Below are 26,976 nucleotides of genomic sequence, written 5' to 3'. Positions count from 1 at the left end.
CATGATTGCATAAATTGTAAAAATGTAATTGTACTTTTATAGATGTAGGAAATGACCACAGTAATCCAGCCCTACTCAGAAATAGTAAAAACAAAAAGTACTTTTCTTTCCATAGGAGGACGAAATATTGTTTCTATTGACGATAAACACGCGATACTGCAGCCATGTAAAGGTTTGTTTTAAGGTATTTTGAAACTACTTTTACTTAGATAATTACTCCAAAGTTATATAGAATATGTATCATTGACACCATAACTTTATGTTTATGAATTTTTCATGAAGCCTAGTTTTGTTATATAAAATATGTACCATTGATACCACTACTTTATGAACTATTCATGAAGCCTAATTTTGTTAACTTACTCAGTGATCCTCAAGTTACATAGGAAATGTATCAATGAGACCACTACTTTATGTTATGAACTATTCATAAAGCTAAGTTTCGTTAACTTACAAAGTGAACCTAAAGTTACATAGAATATGTATCATTAATACTTTGTTTATGAACTATTCATGAAGCCTAGTTGTGTTAACTTACAAAGTGATCCTAAAGTTATATAGAATATGTATCATTCATACTTTATGTTTATGAACTATTCATGAAGCCTAGTTGTGTTATTTCGATTTCTCCTCGTGTATGGTTGCCTATGAGGGGTGGAAATCCGTGACACCGATAATAACTCATTGACAAATGGTAAATGGAATAATATGTTTGGTTCCACATTTATTTCTTGGTGTTTTAACATGAGCTCTAAAGTTGTTCATAAGAAATATGTAAGTATGTTGTTGGTTATTTAAGTATTTTATGAGTTATACTTTAGGCCTCAACTTATATATCCCAAAAAACTATTGTACAATCAATTGGTTTCTTGGTACGTGTGTTGTCGGTCGCCTTTTTACAGTGAGCGTCGCATCAATAGAATGGCGTGACCATATATTTATAATATTTCAGAATATATAAAGCGAAATTTTTAAATTTAAAGAAAGTATCGATTTCATACAGATGTTTCGATTGTCAGTAATATAACAAAAATAAACCTTTAGTTCTACATTGACTCGACAAATGAAACTACAAGGAACAACGAATTAAACTTCCTTATTGTTAGTACTGGCCTAACGTACGTATCTCGATCAGTAGGCCTCTCTTACATATTGACGACATAGACTCAATTAAGTTGAATTACGACTAAACTAGTGTTTTCGAACGAAATATCTCGAGTGTGTGTAATAAATATTTTTTATCGGTTTTTATTCTGATCCTTGTATGGCAGTAACTATGTGGTTATGGGTAGTGTACATAACCCCTCTCCTCTGTGTGTGTGTATACAAGCGTGCACGCTTAATATATGATAACTAATTTCTACGTTGCTTTAGATATAGTGATATAACTTCGCTCCTTCTTAATCTGTATATTTACTTTAATGAAACATCACATAGTTTCTACTACGTACCATATTATCAAACAGCAGTTTATCGTCACCTGTGTTAGGACTCCTGTTTTTCGCGTATATTTTTAGCTATTTAATAGTTTTATGTATGTATCTTAAAATCGGTGTTTCTCTTGTAATACTGTAATGATTATAACAAAGTACCAGTTTATCTTATGGAACTAATAACAGGTTTAAAAACGTACTTCTATTTATATTAAAGCTTCATAAGGGAACCTAATATTTTATACGAAATTATTAAAACAAATATATGAATAACGAACGAAAAGTGTCAATTTTCCTTATAGAGTGATATTCGAAGCCATTGTAGTCTATAACAGTAGCTAAATAACCATTTCCAATTACTACTACTGTGTCTTGTGCCTACCGCCCTGAAGAGGTCTGCGTCAACGGCAACAATATAATATGGTAGAAGTATTGTTATACACTTTTCCTTGGAGAAACTCTAACGGACTAAATGAATAATATAATTTTAAAAATATAATGGACTTAATATTAAATGTTTTAAATATGACTGGTGTTTTATCTGTTTGTATTTCACTATAAAATCTAGCCTAAAATTTCATTTTACAAAAATTTTAATATTCTGAATTTATATAAATGTGTAATTGTGTGTAATTTATTTAGAATTCCTTACTGTGGAAGCAATATTCTACTAGGCTAACGTACTTTTCAACCGACTAAAGACCAAAGCACTTGATTGCGATAAAACTTGGTGTCGCATAGGCAAATAGAATTTAGCATTGATTTTTATGTGCTTAAATATTTAAGGGTTTAATTTTTTCATTATTTTACAAATATTGACGGTCGAAACAGTTACCTTTTTTTTATAATTTAGTATTTTCGCGTTACCCTTAATTAATATTAATCTTTCATTTAGTTATTTGAAGCAATGTGCCTTGACAAAACAGTATTAACTGTGGCTTGTTGTTATATGAACATATGTATATTCATATTCGATGTATATAGATGTTTTTATCTGTTTAAGAACACGAACTCGTTTGTACTAGCTACACGTTCTTATCTCATGACTTCTGTGTTTAACACTGTTGTGTTTGTTTACTTGTAAATATATATAAATATATATATTTATACATACACTTACGCCTTTTAATTAAAAAATTAAAAAAAAAGGTCAGATTAAACTTTTAGAGGTTGTATTTTTGAAAACAATAGCAATTGGACACATGTGTAAAGATATTTATTTAAAACTGGGTTTGGACAATGTTTAAAAGTGCACAATACTTGATACAGTATTGAACATACAAGACCTTACTACAAACATAGTACCTGTTAAGACACTGCCACCTTGGTTCTGTCGCCTTCGGTAATATATTTACTACACTAAATATTGTCGTGCATAAAAATACTCTTCTTAGAAACTAGTAATTCTCCATGGAGAGTAATATATGGCGATAAGCAAATACGTATATTGTAAGCTTAAAACAAGCGTTGAATGAAGAAAATTCTTTAAGAGTCAGTTAAGCCTAATTTGTCAAACCAAGATAAAACACAATACGTTATTTTGTACGAAAACATTCGCTTTCAATACAGCTTTAGTTGTATAAGATAAAGGTTTTATCTTAGTGTTTGATATCGTTTTGTACAAAGGTTTCGAAACAAATGAGTATATCCATTACTGGGTTAATTACTGAGGTTATCCATTTTCGGGCTAATGTTTAACATACCTAACACTGGGTGTGTGTGTTTGTTTAGGGGGCTACACTGTTAACAAAGCACGCCGTACAAAACATTTATCGTTTATCAGTTGAAGGTCTGTAGGAAAGTAGTGTTCTATTCAAAAAGATAATGTGTAGTTTTCAATTCTAAATACATCAACTGTTGAAAGATGTAGTTCACGCTACATCGATCCTACTTGTAAGATTTGTTGTCAGTTTTGTATTTTTTAGTCCTGTTGAAATAAACTGCTTTTAAAAAAGGAAGTTTGATTTAGTGGTATGAGAGTGGTAAACATGGGAAAATACTTCGACTTTATGTACAGTAATTCATTAAACTGGTTAACAAAACCAAGAATTGTTGGCTTGTTTCTTTGGCAAATTGAACAACGGTAATAAAAATATTCTTAGTTGTAACACGTAACAATGAGACAGCTTTCTGTGAGTTGTTTTTAAATTTCCTGATCATACTGTAAGTTACGAAGAAACGATCGATTATCATGTGAAAACAATAGTACTGACGTTTGTGAGAATTATTGGTTTCACCATTATGTGGCAAGTTACTCTTGAGAATGAAGGGCAATAATTACAAAATTCTATAAAGTGTTCTAAATTTAGACACTTAGAGGTCGTTTAATTTAAATTCCGAAACTGTACTTTTTTTATCACACGGTATTGCCTTTATAACTCGTGTACGTGATATAAAAATAATTTTGTGTTCAAGTCACGTGACAAACCGTAGCCGCCACAAAGTCGAAATGGAAAAGGCATGTATCAAAATAAGGTTCTGTCGTTGTTTGGATTTCAAAGTCAATGTAATGCCACCGATAATTTATCGCTTTTTGGAAAAAGGTATAACAGCCCGTTTCTACATATAACATTCACGTACTTAGATTCTTCATAAATGTTCGGATCGAAGATTTGGATTTTTCAAAACGAGGATATTCCTTGTACTTGAGAGAACTGAAAAGTAAAGGAATATGGATCAACTATGGAACCAAGGACTACCAAAAACAGATGTGCAATAAGTAATACCCTTCCATTATGAGCAAAGTGCAGCATCGTATAACGATTGAGAATCTACGAACATAAAGGTCAGTTTCAAAAGCCGTCCACGTACACCAAGTAATAGTAGGAAACATAATAGAAGAAAGATATCCGCATGTTTCAAGTAGTCAAAGAATGAAATAAATATTCATTACATTATATACAAAGACATATGAAAAAATGGACATTGCTCCGATGTATTTATGTGTAATTGGACTGTTGAAGTGGATGCCGGGAAATCGTCGTTTTTGTGCAATAAATGGATTATGAAAGCATGCAAGGAGGAATGGTACTTTGGGCATGTCAGTATTACGAAACTATGCTGCACGGACGTCAGATCCAGCATGAATGGATATGTCAACACAAAATGTAACAAATTAGCGAGTCTCCAAAAGCGTCTTAAAGTAGCGTACTCGACCTCTGATAACATTAGTGGTTGATAATCTCCAAATGTAACGAGACATTTTTAATCTTAAAAATAATTAAATGCCTTTTTAAAAAGGAAATACATACTATGTTTTATCTTTAAGATAACTTATAGATGTTTTCCAAATTAAAGAAAAATTAATTGAAATAACTATGAGAAAATAAGGTACTACCACTTTGGGGTAAGTTGAAAACTTACCTCTTGAAGTTAGCATTCCAGCCTCCAGTATGATAAAAAGGCACTAATTGATAGCACAGAAGATGAATTACACACACACACACGTTACGAAGCACTTCATAGGTAAGGATAAGCTAAAACAAAAAGCTAGAATTGAAACTGTTAATCTACGATGCTTATAAAATAACTTCTAGAGCTGATCTATCACCTTATTTGAACATTACTTGCTGTGATCGAGTGTTTCAGCTTGTGACACTTCTATTATCATTGAAAAACGTTGTTAAAGTGAAGTATTGGGCACTAGCTAAAGAGCCAAAGTGTCATATATCTCTTTTTCTCAAGCTAACCAATAAATGTGGCTTTAGTACTATTGAACAGGTCATCACAAAGCACGGCAGTGCTTAGTATAAGCTATAAAAATGGTAATTCTAATATAAAACTATGTTTTCATTACCCTTTGACGTTAGCTTTCGTACATAAATGTAGTGTTCCTTTGAAAATCTTAAATACATAGTAAAATAGGAATTACCAGCCAATAACGGATGAACATTATATGATTATAAAATACAGAATATTGAATGATGTGTATACTATACAATCTGTGTTTTTCAGGAGCAAGCCCCAATATAATGTATGAAATGAAAGAGTAGAAAAAAATTTACACACAAAATATTAAATTACACACGTTGTAAAAGATTTATTGTATATTTAGTTTAATATTTAAAAATGCAAGTTATTGTTAAACATATATTGTGAGTCTCGTCTATTCTCTAAATTTGTAGATTCTCGAGTATAAGAATCAACAATTTACGATCTGTGGTGTAAAAATACAAGATATTGCCAGTATTATTGCCAACTGAACTTTTGAGAACCTCGCCTTAAAGTTTATAAATCGCAAGTTTAATATTGTTGGTTTGCTACAGTCAGTATGCTACAAACTTCGGAAGCAAAGATTGTGATAAACATTTATTAAATGGAAAACTACAAATATTTGACCAGGTACGTTTATAGATTTTGACTATTACAAACCATTCAACTTCAGACGTTGGTATTTCTACAAAGACATTAGACATCTGCCTCGGTGAAAACTGAGCTTATAAACCGCGTGAGGCCACACAAAAATTGAGCTAGCTAGCTAGCTTTCCCGTCAAGAGAAGAGTACCTGTATATCAACATAGAATTCGCTCTCCATAAGCCGTCGATTAAAAACCATATAGAACTGAGTGTATATAAACCATTATTATAAACAGTATTGTTGTTTGTACATTAAAATAGATTTGTATCGAGAAAGAAAATTGTGTATATAAATCTTGTTTGCAAATATCAAATTTGATACATATTGACATTTAATCAATTTCTAAATTGGAATTACAAGTTAACTCGGTTTTACGCTATTTGAAATCGTAAAACGTGACAATAAATTTGAAACTCGTCCGAAATCAATTATAATACGTCACAACGTTTATACAACAAACTAACTTCCAAACAGGGGAAAAAAGTTACAAAACAAGTAATAAATATATTCTGTAAGTGTAAAGTGGTGCAGGGATGGCAAAACAATGCAGGAACAAGGTTGGGATGAATACATAAAACCATACAAGAATCACTACATAAGATGCCAAATCTTTCAAAGAATAACTTTTATCTACATGTTTAATTCCAATTTGGGTTTGAGTAAAACCATTTAAACTGAATAGTGCTATATAGTTCCACAGTGTCTTCTAACCATAAGATACTTAATAGCTACTTAATTATATAGATTTGCTTTTGAATTTCATGCAAAGTTACACGAGGTCTATCTACGCTAGCCATCCCAAGTTTAGCAGAGTAAAACTAAAGGAATGGCAGCTAGTCATCATCGCCAATCCTTGGGCTACTCTTTTACCAACGACTAGTAGGATTGACCGTAACTTATAACGCCCTCACGGCTCAAAAGGGTGAGCATGTTTGGTGGGACGAAAATTCAAACCCGTGACTCTCAGATTACGAGTCGAGGGTCACCTGCTCTACTTATAGAATTTTTTTGACATGGTCATCCCTGCATCATACTTAATATTTGCAGGAAGCGTTTTTTAGTACTTGTTTATATATGCATATGACTTTTCCTCTCCTTCCTTTACTTTATGTACTTATAGCTTTTGTGTGACACTCAAATTACGTAACACTTAGCAAGATTGAAGTAAATATTTCTATAGTTGTGATGCGTGTATCTTCAACACACTAAGAAAAATAACAATAAATTTGTGAATAGCATTTAACGAGAGAAGCGTAGAATACTGAAATACTTTCATGTTGAAAGTTGTAATAATACTTATAAAATGGTGAATGACTTATAGTGATGTCACGTGACTTTCAGCGCACAATACCGTGATTATGTCCAGGGTGCTTCCTCCATAGTTTCTGCATCTTTAAATCTCAAAATATTGTCAAAGTTATCTTCAATTAACTCCAGAGAAAATAATTACGTACAAGGGTTCAAATCAACCAACATTATAAACCAGGATATCCCGCATTCATTTTTGCTATTGTGCTGCCATCTACCAGCAATCGAAGAGTGTAGTGCATTGTTGTCAAGCTTCGTACTGCTTACTGTCATAAAACGACTATCGTAAATACAAAATATGGATTTAAAATTTTTATATGCGCCATTGTAATTTATCTGGAGTTGTTCATAGAATGTAATGCTTTTGAATCTCTATACAACATATCAAATCTTGTTGTTCAGAAAAGGTGAACTTATTAGTACTAAACAAAATACAAAAGTATATTTTACACATGAAGGAAAATGAATTATCACTTATTAACCTAACAAACAAGCTTTAATAAAAGCTTCGGTTTCCTATTTGTAAGACCTTCTGGTTCTGGTGGCTCAACGGTAAATGTGAAGGCTTATAACGCTAAAAATTTGGTTTCGATGCCCGCGGTGAGAAGAGAAACGATAGCCAGTTTTGTAGCTTTACGTTCAAATCAAGAAACAAAAACCTATTTGCAGGAATTTTATAACTAAAAACATTACTACATGACGTTATCACTTCACTTAGTACCCAGTTTTAGTGTTTTTATTTCCTAATAAAAGTGGATTGTATTGTCCTTAACTAATTAAGACAGAGAAGAAATAGTTGATGTGATCCACGACTAAAGATCACACGTGGATTAGAAGTTATCATACCCGTATTGTTCATGTCTCATTGTCGCTAAATTAAGAGGTCTCCACAGTTTTAGGCCGTGAGTACACTATGCGAGTGATAGCAAAATCTAGAAAATCTCCACCTAACATACTTCTTGTTACGATCTTTTTTTCCCCACCCAATCCAAAAGATCTCAGAACCATAGACGATATTGAAAAGAATGTCGCCAGCCCTCTCTGAATAGTTAAGAGTTTGAAGTGTTTCCTGATAGCAAGAATATTTGGCAAATTTCCAAGCAACTGCGCCCAATATCCTCTTCGAAAACGACGTTACCAAACGACCGCGTACTTTTTAAAACATACGTCACAACTCCTAGTCTTCAAATTGTCAATTACAGTAATAATATGCAGCGAAAAAACCAGAAATAGCTCCTCATTCCTACAACGTTGGGTCTTTTGCTCAGCCAGGGAACGCACACGAGCATTTATATAACGTAGAGCGACGTTTAGCCAGCGGAAACGTGCATTTTTTTTTACCTCCTTCTCGAGTGATGTTTCACGTGTGTTAAGCATCTCACTTTCTCCTACCCCTTCTGGTCCACTGGTATTGGAATTATGAATATTTCAAGCACCTTAAAAACGGTAACAGCACTATTTAAAGAATATTTATGAAGAAGGTACAGTTTCTTATCCAAAAAGACTTGCGAAACAAAGTTATTTATGCGATCACTGTCGAGTTCTTAGAATTACTCATTTTCAATATCAACCCGCCATTCAAGAGGGTGATATAACCAACCGTCAACTAATTCCCTCTCTTGACATCGTGGCTACTCTTTATAACATAAGAAAGGATTCGAAAAAATTCTCAACGAAACAAAAGTCGCATAAATGTGTGGAAAGGTGGCGTCAGTTTAAATTAGATATTTTCTTACAGTCCTTGGTTGGGTTCATTTTAAAAGGTGGTGTAAATATCACGTATCATCTTGACATTCAAGTGATTTTTGTTTCTACGTTGTTTTTTTTTTTTTCATGCTATAAGAATGGGACTTAGAAAAATCATCTTGAACTTTCGTAAAACCTACGGTGACATCTAGTGGCTACGACAGACAGTCCTTTATTCTGTCCTGTTACATTATACATCAGAATACATTACACACACGGTGGAATATTAAACCACGTAGCAACTGTCTGATAACATGAAGGATTGAGGGTCTAATGATGTCTCATTTGTAAACTGTTAGATTAAATAAATTACCATAGTTTTTGTTTTAACAAGTTAATAAGAGAGAAGGTTACATGACACCTTCCATAAAAATGTTAAGTCCACGAACAGTCCAGACAAAAACGCGTTTAGCCAAATGAAAATATAAACATACTGATAAGATACCATTAATAAGTTACCATAAACAGTGTTTTATCACTAATAACGTACCCATAACAGTTTATTGGAATTAACACTAACAAAATACCATTATGGTAAGTAGTATTTGCCTGCTTACGTAGGTAGGAAGCACAAAATTTGAAATACGTCAAGGTTTAACATAATTTTCAAAACTTTCTTTATCGTTAAACAAAGCCATCGTATTAACCATCTCTTGATAAATTCTAACATTTCTACTCGAAAATGTGTAATAGCTATCACGTTCTTTATACAGATCTGAAATGTACCATCGAAATAACGTTATGAATATCTAGATTCAATGAGATACACCTCTTGTGGATCTGACAAAAATAACACCGATCACCACAAATTCTTTGGTTTCAGTTTTAAAAGAAAAAGATGCAAGCACGTTATCGTGGATGTAAAATTAGTGGGGTTATTTCTCAGGTGTGGAACTAGATATTACGTTTTACGTAAGTTTGTGTAGTAAGAAAACTAACAGCTGAGCATGTTAAGTTTCTTTATTTGTAATACTTCTTACACGTCACACATGTAAAACAAAAAGCAACACATAAGCAGTACTGTCGTTTATTTCAATAACAAATACATCTTACTTTCTCTTTTACCTTCAGAATTTCCCTTCCCATTTCAATATGTTAACAGTTGCCATAATTTTTTCGTAGTTTAAATGTTGAATGGAATAAAAATATTGCATAATCTGCAAATCTCCTCGCATGAAAAGAGCACTTCAAAACAAGTCTTCTTATGATTAGGAAAAAGACAGGTTTTACAGTAGGTTCATGACGAAAAAATAATTTCTTTTTTACGCAATGTCCGTCACATTCACCGATTTTTGTTTTCTGTGTAGCGTACTGAATTTTAGAGTGCTGAATTTTAATAGAAATCACGCCAACCTGTAGAATTTTTTTAAAAACATTCCTTCTCATCAGCTCATTACGGATTCTGAAACTGAGAACCGTTAAAAATAACATTCAAAATCTCTGTCTCTGTCACAAGTTTCTTTCTAAGTAGTTTGGAAAATCTACTGGTCGGAGGCTTGTGGTAGACAAAAATGAAAACCTTTAATGGTATTTTCTTTTATAATTTCATATTTTAAGCCAGTGATAAACTAAAATAAACGTGAGGCCAGTTTTCTGATTGTTTTTTTTAAAACTAGTAACGTTAGGCCTAAGGGTTCTATTGTTTCGGCTTTTAAAACTAGTGTTATGATAACTAATATGCAGATATTAAATGAAATACTTCTTAAAAACTGGCAACGTGGCAGACAGAGAAAGAAAGTCGATATGCTATTTCTAAACGTCTCCGATTCGAATTCTGTAAAGGAATAATTACAAGGAATGTGCAGAATCGGTCTCGTGTGGTTTTTATCACAAATATTCACCTTAACGGCTCTGATGTTTTAGCATCGAAGTTCGACATTTAAAAATGTCATTTTATTTTTCAGTTATAATCTTAACAGTAACAACAAAATTAGAAAGTTGAGTATCTTTAAAATTACTGACAAATTAATACTGAATTTATAGAAATCCACGTGGAGAAAAACGTTTTTTGCGGTAATTTCTAGTTAACAATCCTTAGTTTCACTCTCGTCTCTAAAGCTTCAATTCTATACAAATAGTTATGAACAGTTTGTAACAAACAGAAACCCATTCTACACAAGTATCCTAAATCTTGATGGATAAAAAAACACTTGTATTTATTCCTGTTCTAAGCCACTGATAACAATTATTCAGTTCTATATGAATATGTATAAACATATATTGGACATACTTCACATAAGTGACAATATTTAGAGAGAGCACCACTCTAACTTTCCAATAGCACAGAGTGTATTATAACAGCACAGACAAGTAAAATAAGCACTTTAATATCAATAAAAATGGTAATTCTTTATGGGGGGGACTTTTTTTTCTCCGTTTCATAATCACATACAACAAACAGTACAAGAATATATGGCAATATGTATAATTGTAAACAACACACAAAACATTAAAGAATGATTGGAGATTAGACAAATATTTCAAAAAGAATTTACAAAAATACTAAGTTCTTCATAGAATTGCTTAAATATACAAACAGCAGCCACAATGAAAGTTTATTACAAACACGAGTTGAAAATATCTACTCGTATTTGGCAAACATTCGATTATAATTAATATTAAAATAATGGCTACTGAAATTCTATTACAGGTTCCTGAAAGGCAGCAAAACTCAGTACAGAGTATTACAGAAAGTCAAATATTAAAAGTACACATATCTTGATATTTATTTAAGCTAGAAGTTCCCACAGTTCCAAAGTTTCTTTTTACAAAAACAAAGCTTTACTGTTTTGTAAAAGTCCTTATACATACATAACAGTAGCTTCTTTCTAAAAAAAGAACAAAAAACAAAAACTTTTTCATGAAATCAAATCAATCTTTGAAAGTAGTTCATAAGTCTTGAAATAAAATACTTTAAACTGTGAACAAGTCACGTGAATTTTGAACCTAAGTCTTACACAATTTAATCAGTTAAGGTAGTTGTTTTGAATAGAATACAACTGATTGAAACAATCAGTTAATATCTGATAATTTTAATTTATTACACAATTGTTTAAGACCAGCATACAAATACTTCATCCAAACTATTTAAGAACTTAGCTTTAGTAACTGAAAAGGACACATTCTCAAAAAAGATTTAAAAAAAAAAAATCAGATTACAAATTAAAATATGCCCCCCAAAAAAGCTGTCCAAACATGCAATACGCCTTTAACCTTGTCCTACTTTAAAACAATATTTACACTTCACCACCACTATCTAACCAGATGTATTCTTGAAGTCTATATCCTTGTTTTGTTTATCCATAATTCATTTAAAAATAAACTAACTCAATTTGTGTAAACAAGTCTTCCTTTAATTAATAATATGTACACTTTAGTGCTGCTCCCTCACAACAAAACTTCTGAAAATTTATCCTTTTCATAACTCATAAAAATAACTATAGATACTGTGAGACACAAACAAACAATTATATCCCATAATAAAAGAGCTGCAAGATGTTCAACAGCTCAAAAGAAACAAAAAGTTCTATTAAGTAAATATAAACACCTGCAAAAATATTTTGAACAGGTGATTGAGTTTTTACATCATAGTTGTGAACAGTACATAATACCAAAACAGTGAATGTTCACCTGTCCATTTTAACCACTCCTTTTGCGTTGTTTGTTTAATTCACTCAAAACATTAACCATGTGGAATTTTATCAAGAGCACACCAACACAAATGATATAGGATGCACTGAACTATACACACAAGTGCATGCACTAAAAACAAAACAAATAAAAAACCTACATTTGTGTACAACTTTTCATATTTCTCAATCTACTAGAACCTCCACAAAAAAAGTTTAAAAAATTCAAGTTTAAGGAATGACTTGATAAAGTGTTTTTGCACGTAATGAAAAAATGATCTCAGCAGAATCATAAAATTCATAATTGTTCCTTATATACCCAAAAGTAAAATTGCATATTCAACAGCCAAGAACTTTATAATTAAAGATCTAGATGCAACTCTACATGTAAAATATTCTATTAACAAAGTAACTGTGCTTCGTCGTAAAATGTAGGAAGTTATAGTAATTGACTGACAGCTTCAAAGCTTATAAGATGGAGGAATTTAGTTAGAACAGCTTGGCCCGCCGCTTCAGATAATTTCTTCGCCATTCTGGCATGCGATAGAATTGCAGGCGAGACATGTGAAATATCTGGTGAAACTCTTCATTTGATAGGTGGCTATAACATAAAGATTCCATACAAAACTACTAAACTTTTCCTACACTGTTTTTATCAACTAGTAATCAGAGAAGAGACCTAGGAGTTATTAGTAAAATTTGAAAAGTTCAAACCACTATTACAATTTACAGAACCCACTCTCATGGCCAGATTATTTATTGGACACAGAGCCTATGAAAATTTTCCTTAGAAATTAATCTCTGGTTTAACTTAGAGCTAGTAGGGCCTACATACAGAAGGTACCTAGGCCCTACAATTATCTTGATCCAGTACTACTCACTGTAGGTTTTAAGATTTTTCCATTTACCATAAGTAAAGTTAAAATAAAGTTACTCTGTGTAATGAATGATGAAACAACAAGTTTAATAGTATGGCAACATGTTAGTAACATGATACAAGAACCTTACATTGTTCCTAGCTACAGTAATATGTTAGTAACATGATACAAGAACCTTACATTGTTCCTAGCTACAGTAATATGTTAGTAACATGATACAAGAATCTAATTCATTGTGACCATACAAAGATGTAACATTCATCCTATATGTTAATATGATACAGTAGTGTCCAAAACTACATTTATCAATAGGGCTGTAAATTCTTACCTCTAAGTGGCATCGATCCACATCTGGTGGTAAACGATAATTAGAGGTGATCAAAAGATGATATGGGTAGAGCTAAAAAGGAGAAAAAAATTTATCAAACAAAATGTTTTTTATACAATATTCACTACTGGGTTCTAAGTCTGGTAAAAAAAATAACAAACAGAACATATACTACGTTTGAGTAATGTTGTTAGAATTACTAGAAGATTGAGTACATTATACTAAAATGATTTTAAATATGTAAATGAGCATGTCATGTGACAACCAACACAGACAAAGCTGCAGCAAATTGAAACATATCAGAATTACATTTCATATTGTATGGCAGAATGAAATGGTATTTGTGCTATTCCATTTGAAGATAGATATACTGGTCAAGAGACCAGACACACCACTGAAACTGGTGTTTGGGAAACCATTTTTATATACTAAACATATTATGGAAAGTAGGTTAGGAGATATGACGTTTTGAACATGACAGCCTAAATGATGGATCTTTTAAAATGGACAATATACTATAGCACTATTGCTAGATGCATATTAGTCAGGTGAAGCTTAAGGAAATGTGCCAACATTGACTGTAACAACAATTGGAGGCCCCAAAATCATATTAATAGAACATACACAATCCTTTCTATTTGGCAAACCTGAACTGGGATTATTTTAAAGTTTGAGTTCGTTTTATTCTAAAAATCACTGGAACATGTTTATTTATTACAGTTTATTTCTCATCTATACAAAAGTAGAAAAATATAGCTGCATGTATATTTTAATCAAATAACACAAAATCTACAATTACTTTATCTTTTAAAGGGAAATTTATTTTATTAAATAGATTCCCAGAACCATTTGTTTCTACCATGTTTATCATTCAAAAATTATTTCAGACTAAGACACTGTGTTAGTTTAAACTTTTTTTTCTGAAAGTATCAAATCCTCATGTTTCTGGTAATTTATTGTTGTCCAAGTTCTTCTATAATGTAAATAACAACTAAACTTTGAAAAGTTAAAATAAAACTTCCTTAATCTTTTATAAATCCCTTGTAAATCTTCTGTAAAAATTAATGGGAACAACCTCACACCTTATCTTAAACCACTGTTTCTGTATTTGTTAATTATCAAGTAAATCCACGAGAGCAGCAGACCAAATGCAGTTCTTAATCTGTGGTCTATGGGCTCCTTTCACATGGTCTGTGGAGAGGTTGCAAAAATAAAGGAAAGAAGTGGCAGCATTGTGTGTAGATGCTATTGTGATTCGGCAATATATATAAAAAAATTCAAGTGGTCTGTGAACTACTGCAGTAATAAAGATGTTCAATATAAATTTGTTTTTTTTTTTAATCTAAATGTAGATACTTACTACAAACCATCTCTTACATTCTCATGCAAACTCTTGTATGTAAAGTGTAGCCAATCCTGAGAGACCCTTCAAACCCCATTTGGTGACTTGAATATGAAAGTATCAAAACTATACAAAGAAACCTGTATATCTATTCCACCTTAAACAAAGAAACTTTTATATCCTAACAAGGTTGCCTGTAAATCCATGGAAGTATTACATGTTACCAAAACTTTTTTCCTCTGTCTCTCTCTCTCTCTCTCTACCCTTACCTCCATGTGTGGCTCAAGTTTAAAATCTGAATCTAGATTATTGTTTTGGGGTTACTCCTTACAAAATAACAAACTTTCAAATAAATTCGTCTGGTTTAGCCTGAGAGCTCCAGAAAAACTCGACTCTATCACCAGCAATAAGGATTACACTTTTCAAAAAAATGAAAGTCTTTATAAAGCAAGTTTAAAAAAAGACAACAATTTCACTGGGTGACTTTTGTAAGAACTGACTGCATGATTATAATTGTCCAAGTTTAGCAACATAGATTTCTTTTCTCCATTTTCTTGGGAAAATAATCGGCACGAGTGTTACGTTACCTTTGGTGGTTCATTAGACAAGTGAAAATTAACATTTGGCATTGAGCTTCTCCAGTGAGGACCGTACGAGGCATAGTGAAAGCCTCCACAAACATCAGAGATGGGTGTGCTGCGTGAAACACCATCACTATTGTGATTCTGGAAAATAAACACAAAGTTTCACAAACAAACAAAATAAAACATGAAAAACATTTTGGTGATACTCAATAAAATAATCACATAAATATATACAGTAGATATCTTCTTGTCAATTTAATATTTCAAACTTTTTCCAATATCATCTAAGATAACTTAGAAATCTTAAATGCAAGACTCACCAAAGCTTGCTCATCTTGTTCAGAAGTACCTGAAACTGTTGAAAAGGAAGTGAAAATAAACAAAGATTTCTGATCATTTTTGTAATTTCATCTTTATATAAAATACATGGAATGAATAAAAAATACAACTTCAACAAGTCACCACAAGGAAGAAACACTTCAATACATTTTAGATTAAGACCTAGCTGCAATTCAGTAAATACGTCTAGTTATAAAATAAGTTATTGGATTTTGTGTTGCATTTTTAACAAACCTTCTATAAATGTGTAGAAGGTTTGTTAAACATATAATAGGTAAACAAGACACATATATAGGTTAAAATATTTTAAAATACATTGTACACTGGTTCCAAATTATTTCTGATTGAAATAAAACACCTAAACAATCCAAAACTCACTGTTGTATATAAGCAGTTAGTCTTAATGACCAACCAATATTTCTAACAGACAGATCAAAAAATGTCTAATCAAACACATTAAAAAAATAAACTACAACTACTTAGCCCATGAGATTAAGTTTTAAAGTTAAATCCTTATGTTTTAAACTTAATATTGGGTCTGTTCAAGCTAAAGAGTCAAAGCAGGTGTAGTACTGCACTGGGACTGGACATTACTAGCCTTCGACAGCTTGGTTAAGTCCAAACCAGCATCAGAACTTTCCCATGAAATGCCTCAGCTGTGCAGCATGCCAGGTTTTCATCTGGTGCAAATGTTTTGGTCATAAACAACGTTTTCTCTTGAAAAAAGAAGAGTTAGAGGGATCTGATTAAAGTGTTCAAGACTGTAAAAGAAATAGGATTGATATTGTTGATGTATCAAGATTTTTCCATATTTACCAGCAAGAACTGTAGAACTAAAGTACACAAATATAGATTTAGGAAAAATAGAAGTAATCTGAAGTTAAGAATTTTATTTTTTAAAATAGGGGTAGTTGGTCTATGGAAGGGATTGCCTTCTGATGTTGTGGTGGAAGTAAATTTCAGTGAGTTTAAATGAAAGCTTGATAGATATACAAATGATATGAGCTGGCTTTAATTTTATTATTATTTTTTTTAATAGTTTTAGTTTAGCTTAGAAGATGGGACAGCTGAGATGGATACACAAGAAGTTCTGTATGTTTCTGAAAACACAAATACACAAGTTAGCTCTCACATCTACAAAAAAAACTTACCATCTGACCTTGCACTACTAAAGTCTGCATTTTGAATATTCATCAATTTTCCAAATGTTATATCACCAGTCTGAAAATGAAATTCACACTATAAACTCAAATGATCTGTTCATAACCTGCAGGCTTCAATTAAACTGAACTAGAAATAGAGTGCAAAGAAAGGGACAAGTCCTAGACTTTTGGTTTTTTCCCAACTCACTGTCTTTTCTCTAAATAAGTTATACTAGTTAGTATACCAAAGGACATTATGTTTTACTTTGATTTATTGTTTCATATTATACTTCTTACCATAAGGACGATCCACTGTACGTTTGTTAGTGCTTATCATTTCAAGTCGGATGGCTCGATTACAATAATTTAGGGTATGTCAACTGTAAACTGTCTCAAGTGTACATGGTCTATTTGTTTTGGAATTTTTGCCCCAAAACAAGGGACAAAACTCCTGAAACAGGGCACATTTCCACTTTTTCTTTTTTTAATGGACTGTTGGATAAAAATTTGAGTGCACAAACACTTAAGTTAATTATTATTAACAAGTCAGTCACTACCTTCCACAAAGCAGGGCATAAAAACAGAATATTTTGAAGACTATATAGGATTCACTTAAGTCTCCTAAGCTAAGTGAATTTTGTGATATATTATTGGGATTATGGCAGAAAGTATCATTAGAAACTAGGATATCAGACTGACAAAAGAGTGCATTATAATCTCTAGAAGTTTTGCTCCAACAGATAGCTTATTACGAGTAAAAATTATTAATCTTTTGTTAAGATAATTGGTTAACATGTTATTAACTTCGTAACAAAAACATGTTGCAATGATTATTACATCAAAACTACATATTTCAAGAAACAGAAGGGTAACATGTACAAAAGTACACAATACCCAATTTTTGCTTCATCTTCCAAAATACACTCCCAAACCTTACTAGAACAACTGATAAACTTACACTTATAACAACAGGAAATTGTTTTCATAAAAGGACATTAAAACTTTAAAGCACTCAAGAGACATCAAGACACTGCCCAAACCTTATGAAAGGTTTTTAGCAATATAATGACTAAGTGTTGGATTTATTTCTAATTAATTATGCTGACATTGTACTCTCTCTCTCTCTCTCTCACACACGCACACGCACAATGTGCACAAACATGCTGAAATATTTTACAATGTATACTTCCAATAATATCAAAATTGAAAATTTATCTAAATGTTACTAAATAACTAATACTTCTTACTTACTGACAAAAATCATTTCTACAGGTTTTATAAATCTTGTGTTTAATACATCATGACTTCTTTGTAAAGCTGTATATGCCACCTTTACCAAAACAATGAACACCTTACACTGACAACTGTACAATAAGACATTAAAAATAAAGTTGCATTAGAAGTATAATGATCTTGAAAATGTTAAAACAAAAAATGTTCAAATTTTGAAATGGATTTTGCTTAAATCCAGAATGTTGAAATTTTTGTGCTTATAAAATCTATTGAAAAATATTTAAAACATTAAACAATAATAATCATAATAAAACAAACGTTAGGGTCGCAAACAGAATGAAACGAATCTTCAATATACAACTGTACCTAACACTTCAAAGCATAAAGGGAAAAAAAAATACTTTGTACATTTATAAAAACTATTTAATTATTACTGTAATTATCTATGTGAAATAAATACATGGTAAAATAGCACTGTCAAACTAAAGTTAATTATAAACCGTTCTTCCATACATTTTGATTACGAATGAAGAGTTGCCACGTTGCATTTAATTTAAAGGCAAGCACTTAATAAGTTAAGTGTATCAATTATTTCTTTCCATAAGGTATGTAATAAGGTCACTAGGGATTTAATAACAAAAGAAGAAACATATCTAACATTGTGCTTTGGAAAATTTATAAACTGTTAAAAACCACTACAGTTATAATACATGAGTAATAAAAAACTACTGATATAATACTGCCAAACTAAAGTTAATTTCAACTTGGATATTATCCTTCCAAGAATGTTTTATTAAAAATGAAGATGGTTACTACAGGAACAAAGTACTTGCCCCATAATCTCGGCCACCAACAGGAAGAGTAGCAGATTTGGTTGCAAACCCATATCCAGGTTTAGGTGCTATTCGTAGTGAGGACACCACTGTATGCAAAAACAACAAATAAAACATGAAACCCAACAAGTAACATCACAATGTATTTTCAAAACATGAAGAATAAACAAACTGAAACAGTATTATATAAACATGTTTTTGACATAAAAAAGCATGAAGCTGAGCTACTAATAATATAATGATGTCATCACAATGAAATACTAACTAGAAAAACAACAGAAACAAAATAAAAATCTATATTTTTGATTGTAAACTACCTCTGGTAAAGTTTAAGAAGGTAAGAACAAACTTCATGTGATTTAATCAAGGATACAGGTACAAAACTCCAAAAATGTTTAAACAAAACTCATATCAAATAGATATTCTATCTACGTTTTAATAAATGTAATTATTTAGAATATAATGTTATTATAAATCTAATACCAATTTTGTACCTTCTTTAAAAATAAAGTTTATGAAACAGCTTACAGTATTCAAAGTATAGGTATCTTATGATGCTTCATTTCATATTGACGAAATTTCTGTCAAAATAATTAATGAAAATGAGGAATATTAGTAAATATGAGAACTAACAATTATTTTCTTAAGAGTAATTATCCATGATAAACAAATCTGCAGAACTGTCACCAGTATTTAGATATGTATGCAATCATAAAGTTGTAAATTTTCTAAAGCATCATACTTTTTTTTTCATTTGGCTTATATTAAAAATGTATAGAATGCTGTTTGTTAAACTTCTACCAAATTCAAGTCCAATAGTCATTATTGAAAGAATGCATTAAACTTCATGCATGACACTGACCTAATTTGGCTATCTAAACTTTATTAGTGCAATCATTACTTCCACCACCAATATTATATTTCTATAAAATGGCTATATAGTTTTGAACAAAAGTTGGTATATATTTAGACTATGACTCAAATTAGATGTGATTAGTTTATGGAGGGTCACAAAAATTCCCTATTTGTTAATATGGGGACTGATTTTTCACAATACTTTTGCCATAAAACTAAATCAAATATTATATTTTCACAAAACTTGGACTTATGTAGAATATTATTCTTCAATGTTCTGCCAAAAATTGTTAATGTCAATCGATAACAACAGATATAGACACATTTTCGTGTTTCTTGAAACCATGTGTGATTCATGCTTCATGGTAGAGGTATGTGCTCCGAGTGCCCTTCCAGTTAATTTTATTAACACTTTATCCATGGTCTCAATCTCTGGGACTGTCCTCAGCCATTTTGTGCTTGTTAAAGCTTTCATGCTATTACTTCTAAATTAGTAAGTGCATGTTCACAAATTTGGCAGATTATCAGTAAACATTAGAATGCTTTCAAATACAAAATATCAGATTTTTTAAAATTAAGTCTTAAGGTCTGTTAAGCAATGTTTTTCTCATGCCCATTTTACTTTTGTATATTGTCATCCAACATGCAAAATATTTTCATTTTAAGATTAAAAATACTTTTATGCATCATAAAAATTTCAAATTTCACATGCAAAACCCTTATAATATTAGTACAGATAGATTTATAAAACATTTCTTAAAAAAAATAAACCTTAATGTTATCTTTACTGACAAATCATTGTGTTCGGTCAATTTGACCAATCTCATAACCACCATATAAAATTAAGAAATGAACATAAGTTATGCCTTTTTCATTCTAGAATGACTACAGACTATAAAGCAAAAATAAACGTTTAAACTAAATAGCTTAAATCTTACATTATACATGTATATAGATTTATTTTAATTATTGTGACCTTCAGCTGTGCCTGGCTAACAATACACAAGTTACAGTGACATGGAACACATGCATTTACATCAGTTTTTTTACAAAGTGACCTATCTTGTCTGTATTTTACTGACTAGCATTTGATAATATACAATAACATTTCAATTATTATATTATTAAACTATATATTAAGATTGTTCTTTTATATTAAATAATGTATGTGCATGCATGCATGCACACACACATTACAATTTACAAACAAGTCCTTAAAACATAGAACAACAAACAAAAAATAAAGCAAACAATTATCCCAAGTTATGACCTTTGTACTCAGTTGCTGCTTGTTGTAGCTTACTAAGCTTTAAAGAATTTTGTACATGGAGAATGAAACAATATTTTAGGTTTTACACACACACACACACACACACACACACACACTTGAATTTTAAAAACAAATCACAAATTACCTCATCAATACAACAAATTCCATTATAATTTATCAAGTTTAATTATTAAACTGTATTTCTATCTAAAAAAAAATATGAAATCTCAAACAGGGTAAAAACTGAACTTACCAGCAAGAAGGTTTGTCTCAAAAAGAGAGAATACCATTATATTTGAAAATGGCTAAGAAAATCATAAAGAAAATATTCTGAGCTTCCAATTGGTTATTGCATGTCATACATAGAAGTGTACACAAGGGACCATTTCCATTTGATTCACTAAATAGAGACAGCTCAGCAAATAGAAAAGATAGGAAGTTCTTACTTTATATTATAGCTTGCCAATATCAGTAATTTGAATTCCTAAATAATATAAAACTACAGATTTACATTTTAATATCACAAACATCTAACATGAACAAGTGCTGTATTCAGCATACTATGTAACACACAAAAATCAATGTTCAGGTGTGTTTAATATTTACTTTTACACCAAACTTATGGAGATACATTAATAAAATAATAGTTCAGTGATTTTAAAAGCAAGTCAACAAACAATGACTCGATCAAGATAGGGTAGTTTGATGGGCACAGTCAGAATTTATTTGAAGTGAAAATTGGGACAATGTAGGACTCAAAACTATGAACTCTGCAAAATTTCACACTTAATAACCAACAGAGTTAAAACTGAGGCTTGAAACATTCAAGATATCCCAAATTTCTTAAGTGGCTAAAGCACTTGCCCAGTAAGAAGTTTCAGTTTCACATCCCATCACCAAAATCAAAGTTTGAGAGTTTACTCTGCAATACATTGTATAAAATAACTTTTTGGCATTTCCAACACTCTCATTCTGAATTAAATATCTAACAGCATATTGTACAGCTGACACAATTTTGTCTCATTAGGACTTTCTTTGCCTTATGTGGTGCTTAGTGTATAATGTTTTACAAGGGGTATCCCACACCATTTTAAATGATTCCTGCTTTTCTTTATTAACACTGAATTGCTTGTGGGCCTGTGACATGTTTCGTTAGAGCTACCCGTTAACACAAATAATACAAAATGTAAAAAATAATCCAACCCGTGATTAATCCCAGTCCAACAAATTTTTGATGGGATTTTAAACAATTTTGTTTGGTTACTTGTATACAGACTATTGTGAGAGACTAAGCTATAAAATAACTCATTCTGACAGAACATGTAAACTACTGATAACAGATTATTTTGATAGCTAATGTTTTAGTTGACTTGTCATTTAAAGAAGTTATGCCAAAATTCAGCAAAATGTAGACATTCTAGTAGATTAATATTTTTACACAGCAATTGAAAATTGTTTCAAATTACAAATCAATATGTCAAAATTCAATTACCATTGTAAGTGGGTGTAACACGTCCAGACTTGCCCAAAGATGACCTGTTACTGGATCCCCGGTCAAATTCCTCTTCTTCCCATGGTCGAGGTCTATCCATTGCACGAGATGGTGCTGACAAAACAAAACATTGACATCTTACATTACTAATGAAAACTTCACCAACGGAAAAAGAAGTATTCAAGTCCAACAGTAAAAATGTATATAAACCGGACAACTATTTTAATATAAGACTAATGTGAAAACTTATTTTTATACAAATAAGAATTAATACCAATAACAAAAACCTGTTTCACAAATCATTATGAAAAATTAAATTTCCATGAGTAACTTTTAAAAATATGTAAACATGATCTTGGGGCCTCTTATTCAACCCCAAAAACATAATAAAATAATCTTAATAACCTACAGGCATTGACAGGACTATCATAACGAAGTTTAATAGGAACCTCTCGACTTGCTGAAGGAGTCCTAGAAGCACTTCGAGGGTCAATGTGATTCATCTTCCAAGCACGCATTTTTTCTCTTTCTTGCACAGTTTTCAGAAACACCTGGTGAGTTTAAAATCTGTTAATCTTGTCTGGTAAAAAGTGTATAATTGCAAATATCTTACATAGAATTATTAACACTTTTGTAGTTGCTCTACAAACTTCAGTCAAAAATATCCACACATGTAGAGAAACACACATCTAGAGATAGTCTGCTAGAAATATTATAAATGATACACATTGTTAAAAAAATAACTTAAATAAGTACTTCTCATATCTAAATACTTAAACGTTTTCATGACTCGCTTCCAAAACGCTAACAAGATTAGCCAAATCTTACAGTCAAAGTTAACACTATCTATCGGAGACCGATACAAAACAATGCTAACCTTGCCAATCCCACTAGCTATTTTAGACAATTCTTCTTCCTCTTTCTTTAAACGTGGATCTTCCTTAACTCTTTCTTCTTCTTTTTCTTTCACATCTTGGTTTTCATCAACTTCAAAGTCTTTGGAGCTACCACTCCAACGTCTCTTACATTCTATATCACACAAAATTGTTAGATTAGGTTTGAAATAACACTAAGTAAAAATAATAGTATAAAACATAACTTCAAAAGAAAAACTTAAAACTAGACTAATCTTTTAAAACAAACACCTATGATGCCAGAAATATGACTTACAAATGATCAAATCGAAAGTGCAAAATCAAAATCTTCAACCACACAAAGTTTATAGTAACTACCCTTCCATTTCTGTACCCATGTGACGACATAAAAATCAATATATTATAAATTATCAGATATTTATGATTACAGCCTTTGGAGCACAAGTAGAGACATGCAAATTTAACTAAATTATCATTTAAAAGATTCAACCTAGCCAAAGTCTAAGGTTTTTGAGAAATGTTACTTCCTCTCTTCCAGAAATAAGATACAAATTTATTGCATTAAGAGAAACACTGTTTGAAGCAATGAGCATACCTGAGTCAGCATAAGGAAATGGAGGAGCAGGAAAGTCATCTCTTTCTATCCTGGCAACCTCTGTAGGCTTAGGACGTTGAGCTCCTGGGTAGTGGGACATTTCTATTGGTTCTTCATTATTCATGTATGGAGACCGAGGTCGAGGAACGCTAGCCTGGATGGATTCCACTGGAATCAAAAAGCGTTTTTTCTGAGCACAAAATGAAATACATTAAACGTACCAACATCTTGTTTTGATAAAATTAATGAGGTATATAACAAACTCCTAGCAAGTACTGTAACATTTTAACACAGAAAATGTCAAATTGTTTTTAGTGGAAAAATGCATGAAATGTCAAGTCATTAAAAATATGAAACTTCTCAGGGAAAAATGAAAAACAGTTCATTCTAAAAAAAAAGTTAACACAAAAGAGACTGACATGCATGAATCACTGCAGAGACCCTTAAAATAAGAGCTTTAAATAAAAAGACTTCCTACATGCAATTGCAAAAATTCATAAATCTATTTAGCAGAAAAACATTATTTTAGTACTTAACAAAATTAAACAAACATATTTACCTAGAAATGACATCCCTGAAATAAACCGTCAATGGCCCATCATGAAAAAAAAGAAAATTAATGATGAAAATTGACAACTAAATGTGAATTATATTAGTAAATGTTTTAAAACACAATATTATAACATCACCATTAAAAGTAAGGAATACTGTGAGAATTACAAAAGTAAAAGGTAAAACAACCATCAAAAGGTCTACTCATCATGAGCTATTTATCGCCTCAAATTTTCATTCATTTTAACTTTTAATGTGTATAATATAGAAATACACTAATCGTGGCAGTAAATTTTATGCAAACTGCTGTGTGGTTTTTACAGATTAAAAATAGTTCTACATTTCTTTAATAGAAACATTATCAAATTAAATAAGAGAATTTATCATAAGTCAACTCCAAAATAAAATTACAAGCAGCCATGATCTGTTCACTCCTGAATTCTTGTAAGCAGAGTAAAGCTGCTTTAGGTTACAAGTTAGTACATTCTTTCTGTGCTTTGAACATACCCATATCAATCTGAAGATTTCCAGACAAGATGCATGAAAATCTATCTGAAAACCTGGAAACATATTTGAAAGCGCCAACTTAAATAAAGGAAATTTTAATGAAAACAAACTACATTTATCTGAAAGTGTATAACCAACATAAAACCACAATAATGAAAAGGAATGTTAGCTCAATAAACTTTCACAACCAGATGACTTGGTAGGAAGATATAATATCACTACTGGTTTCCACTAATGACACTACTGTCAAAAAAGGATACTATTCTCTAATGCATATTAAAGAGCAAAAGAGACAAGGTGAGTGTATACACTAATTGGAAGTGTGTGAGGTCTGACCAATGGACCAATCCTATATTGGAAAAGGAAGGCTAACCATAATTTCAAACTTACTACACACATCCACACAAAACTTGGAAAGCTTGCAGCAAAATACAAGTTTATTGTACACAGAAAATCAGTTGCATTATCAAAGTATTTGTACTCAAAACATGTCTGATGTCAGTCTGCCACAGATGATGACAAGTGTGGGTGTGAAGAATGAAATGTTTTCCATACTGTATTTACATAACCTTTACAATCTTAAAAATGAACATCAACAATTATTTTCAGTATCCCCTTATACTGTGTCTGGTCTGTACTATCCTCTCCTGTAAACTGTTACTATAAAAATATTTAAGATAAAATGAATATTTGATAACGTTGGTATTGAAAAAAATACTACCATGTTCAATGGCACTCTGAAAAGAAAAGAAAAAAAAGTTGTGGCATCCTCACACATTGCTCCCCATACATGTATACAAGGTTATGAGCTGACACAAAATCATGTTCAAGCTGTTACTAATGTGTCACCAAATAAGGTTCTCATAAAAGCTATAGAAAAAACAATTATACCTCTAGAAACATACTGAAATATACCTTCTACTCATGTAGACATATGAATTGGCAAAAAAAAAAAAAAAATCCTCAACCCATAATTCTTTTCAAACCAATTTCCAAGGAGTTTATAAATAAATTTAGAAAACCTTTATCTAGATTTTCTAAATGTACAATACTACTTTGGTTTAGTATGCTTCAAAACAGCCAATGTCTGTCAACTTAAAAATTATGTTTTTCATATTTTAGTATAAATTCAATGACCTTACAGTCAATATATTTCTTTTTAATGATTAAGTAATTATTAGTTGTAAGTATAAAAGTAGATACAGCTCCCTCTGTAGAACACATGTTAAACCAGATCAACCTGTACTTCCTTCTAGTGCTATCATATCTAGAATACATGACTAGATCCTTCTTATGTTTTCTTTAACAGAGTAAAACTTGAATTTATTAGTACAGAAAATAAGCCACACCAATGACTATGAAACTAACTACAATATAAAATAATTCACTTTGAAGCAAAAGGATTACAATTAAGAATATCTGAATTTTGAAACAAAAGTTACAACTTGTGTATCTATTTGATAATATTTTATGTACTGTAATAAAATTATACTCTGCCTTTCATATGTAATTATGTGATGGGTATTGTCTAACACAGTAATATACATAACTATATAAAAGCCAAATACTTTTTCCCAAATCTTACTATATACACAGGTTTTAATTAATAAAATTGTTTAATTATTCTATAAACATTACTTAAATACAAAAATTACTTCCCAACTTTTCAGTTATTATA

General features: G+C 31.1%; 2 protein-coding genes across 8 annotated transcripts in view; one reads left to right on the top strand and one right to left on the bottom strand.

The window, feature by feature from the left end:
- Window positions 1–2,660, top strand: part of LOC143257433 (matrix metalloproteinase-21-like) — a 52,530-nt gene extending 49,870 nt beyond the window's left edge. The window contains exon 10 of the mRNA XM_076516104.1: window positions 116–2,660. Coding sequence (XP_076372219.1) covers window positions 116–193 — 78 coding nt within the window. The 3' untranslated portion in view covers window positions 194–2,660. The remainder of the gene's footprint in view (window positions 1–115) is intronic.
- Window positions 2,633–26,976, bottom strand: part of LOC143257432 (actin-binding LIM protein 3-like) — an 85,935-nt gene continuing 61,591 nt past the window's right edge. For 5 of the 7 annotated variants that reach the window (XM_076516097.1, XM_076516100.1, XM_076516098.1 and 2 more), the window contains 12 exons: window positions 24,799–24,813; window positions 24,240–24,407; window positions 23,647–23,798; window positions 23,179–23,320; window positions 22,770–22,883; window positions 19,153–19,241; window positions 17,096–17,165; window positions 15,926–15,960; window positions 15,609–15,746; window positions 13,680–13,751; window positions 4,797–4,909; window positions 2,633–4,087 (listed from right to left, as the gene is read on the bottom strand). In XM_076516097.1, the coding sequence (XP_076372212.1) occupies window positions 4,006–4,087; window positions 4,797–4,909; window positions 13,680–13,751; window positions 15,609–15,746; window positions 15,926–15,960; window positions 17,096–17,165; window positions 19,153–19,241; window positions 22,770–22,883; window positions 23,179–23,320; window positions 23,647–23,798; window positions 24,240–24,407; window positions 24,799–24,813 (1,190 nt within the window). In that variant the 3' untranslated portion in view covers window positions 2,633–4,005. Of the gene's footprint in view, window positions 4,088–4,796; window positions 4,910–9,786; window positions 13,101–13,679; window positions 13,752–15,608; window positions 15,747–15,925; window positions 15,961–17,095; window positions 17,166–19,152; window positions 19,242–22,769; window positions 22,884–23,178; window positions 23,321–23,646; window positions 23,799–24,239; window positions 24,408–24,798; window positions 24,814–26,976 lie in introns of those variants that run through there. The other 2 variants (XM_076516103.1, XM_076516099.1) reach the window with 2 other exon arrangements.

Source organism: Tachypleus tridentatus, chromosome 7, assembly GCF_004210375.1.
Source record: "Tachypleus tridentatus isolate NWPU-2018 chromosome 7, ASM421037v1, whole genome shotgun sequence".
Taxonomy (NCBI): Eukaryota; Metazoa; Arthropoda; class Merostomata; order Xiphosura; family Limulidae; genus Tachypleus; species Tachypleus tridentatus.
Note: the sequence above shows the minus strand (reverse complement) of the source record. Positions and strands in the feature narration are given on the sequence as shown.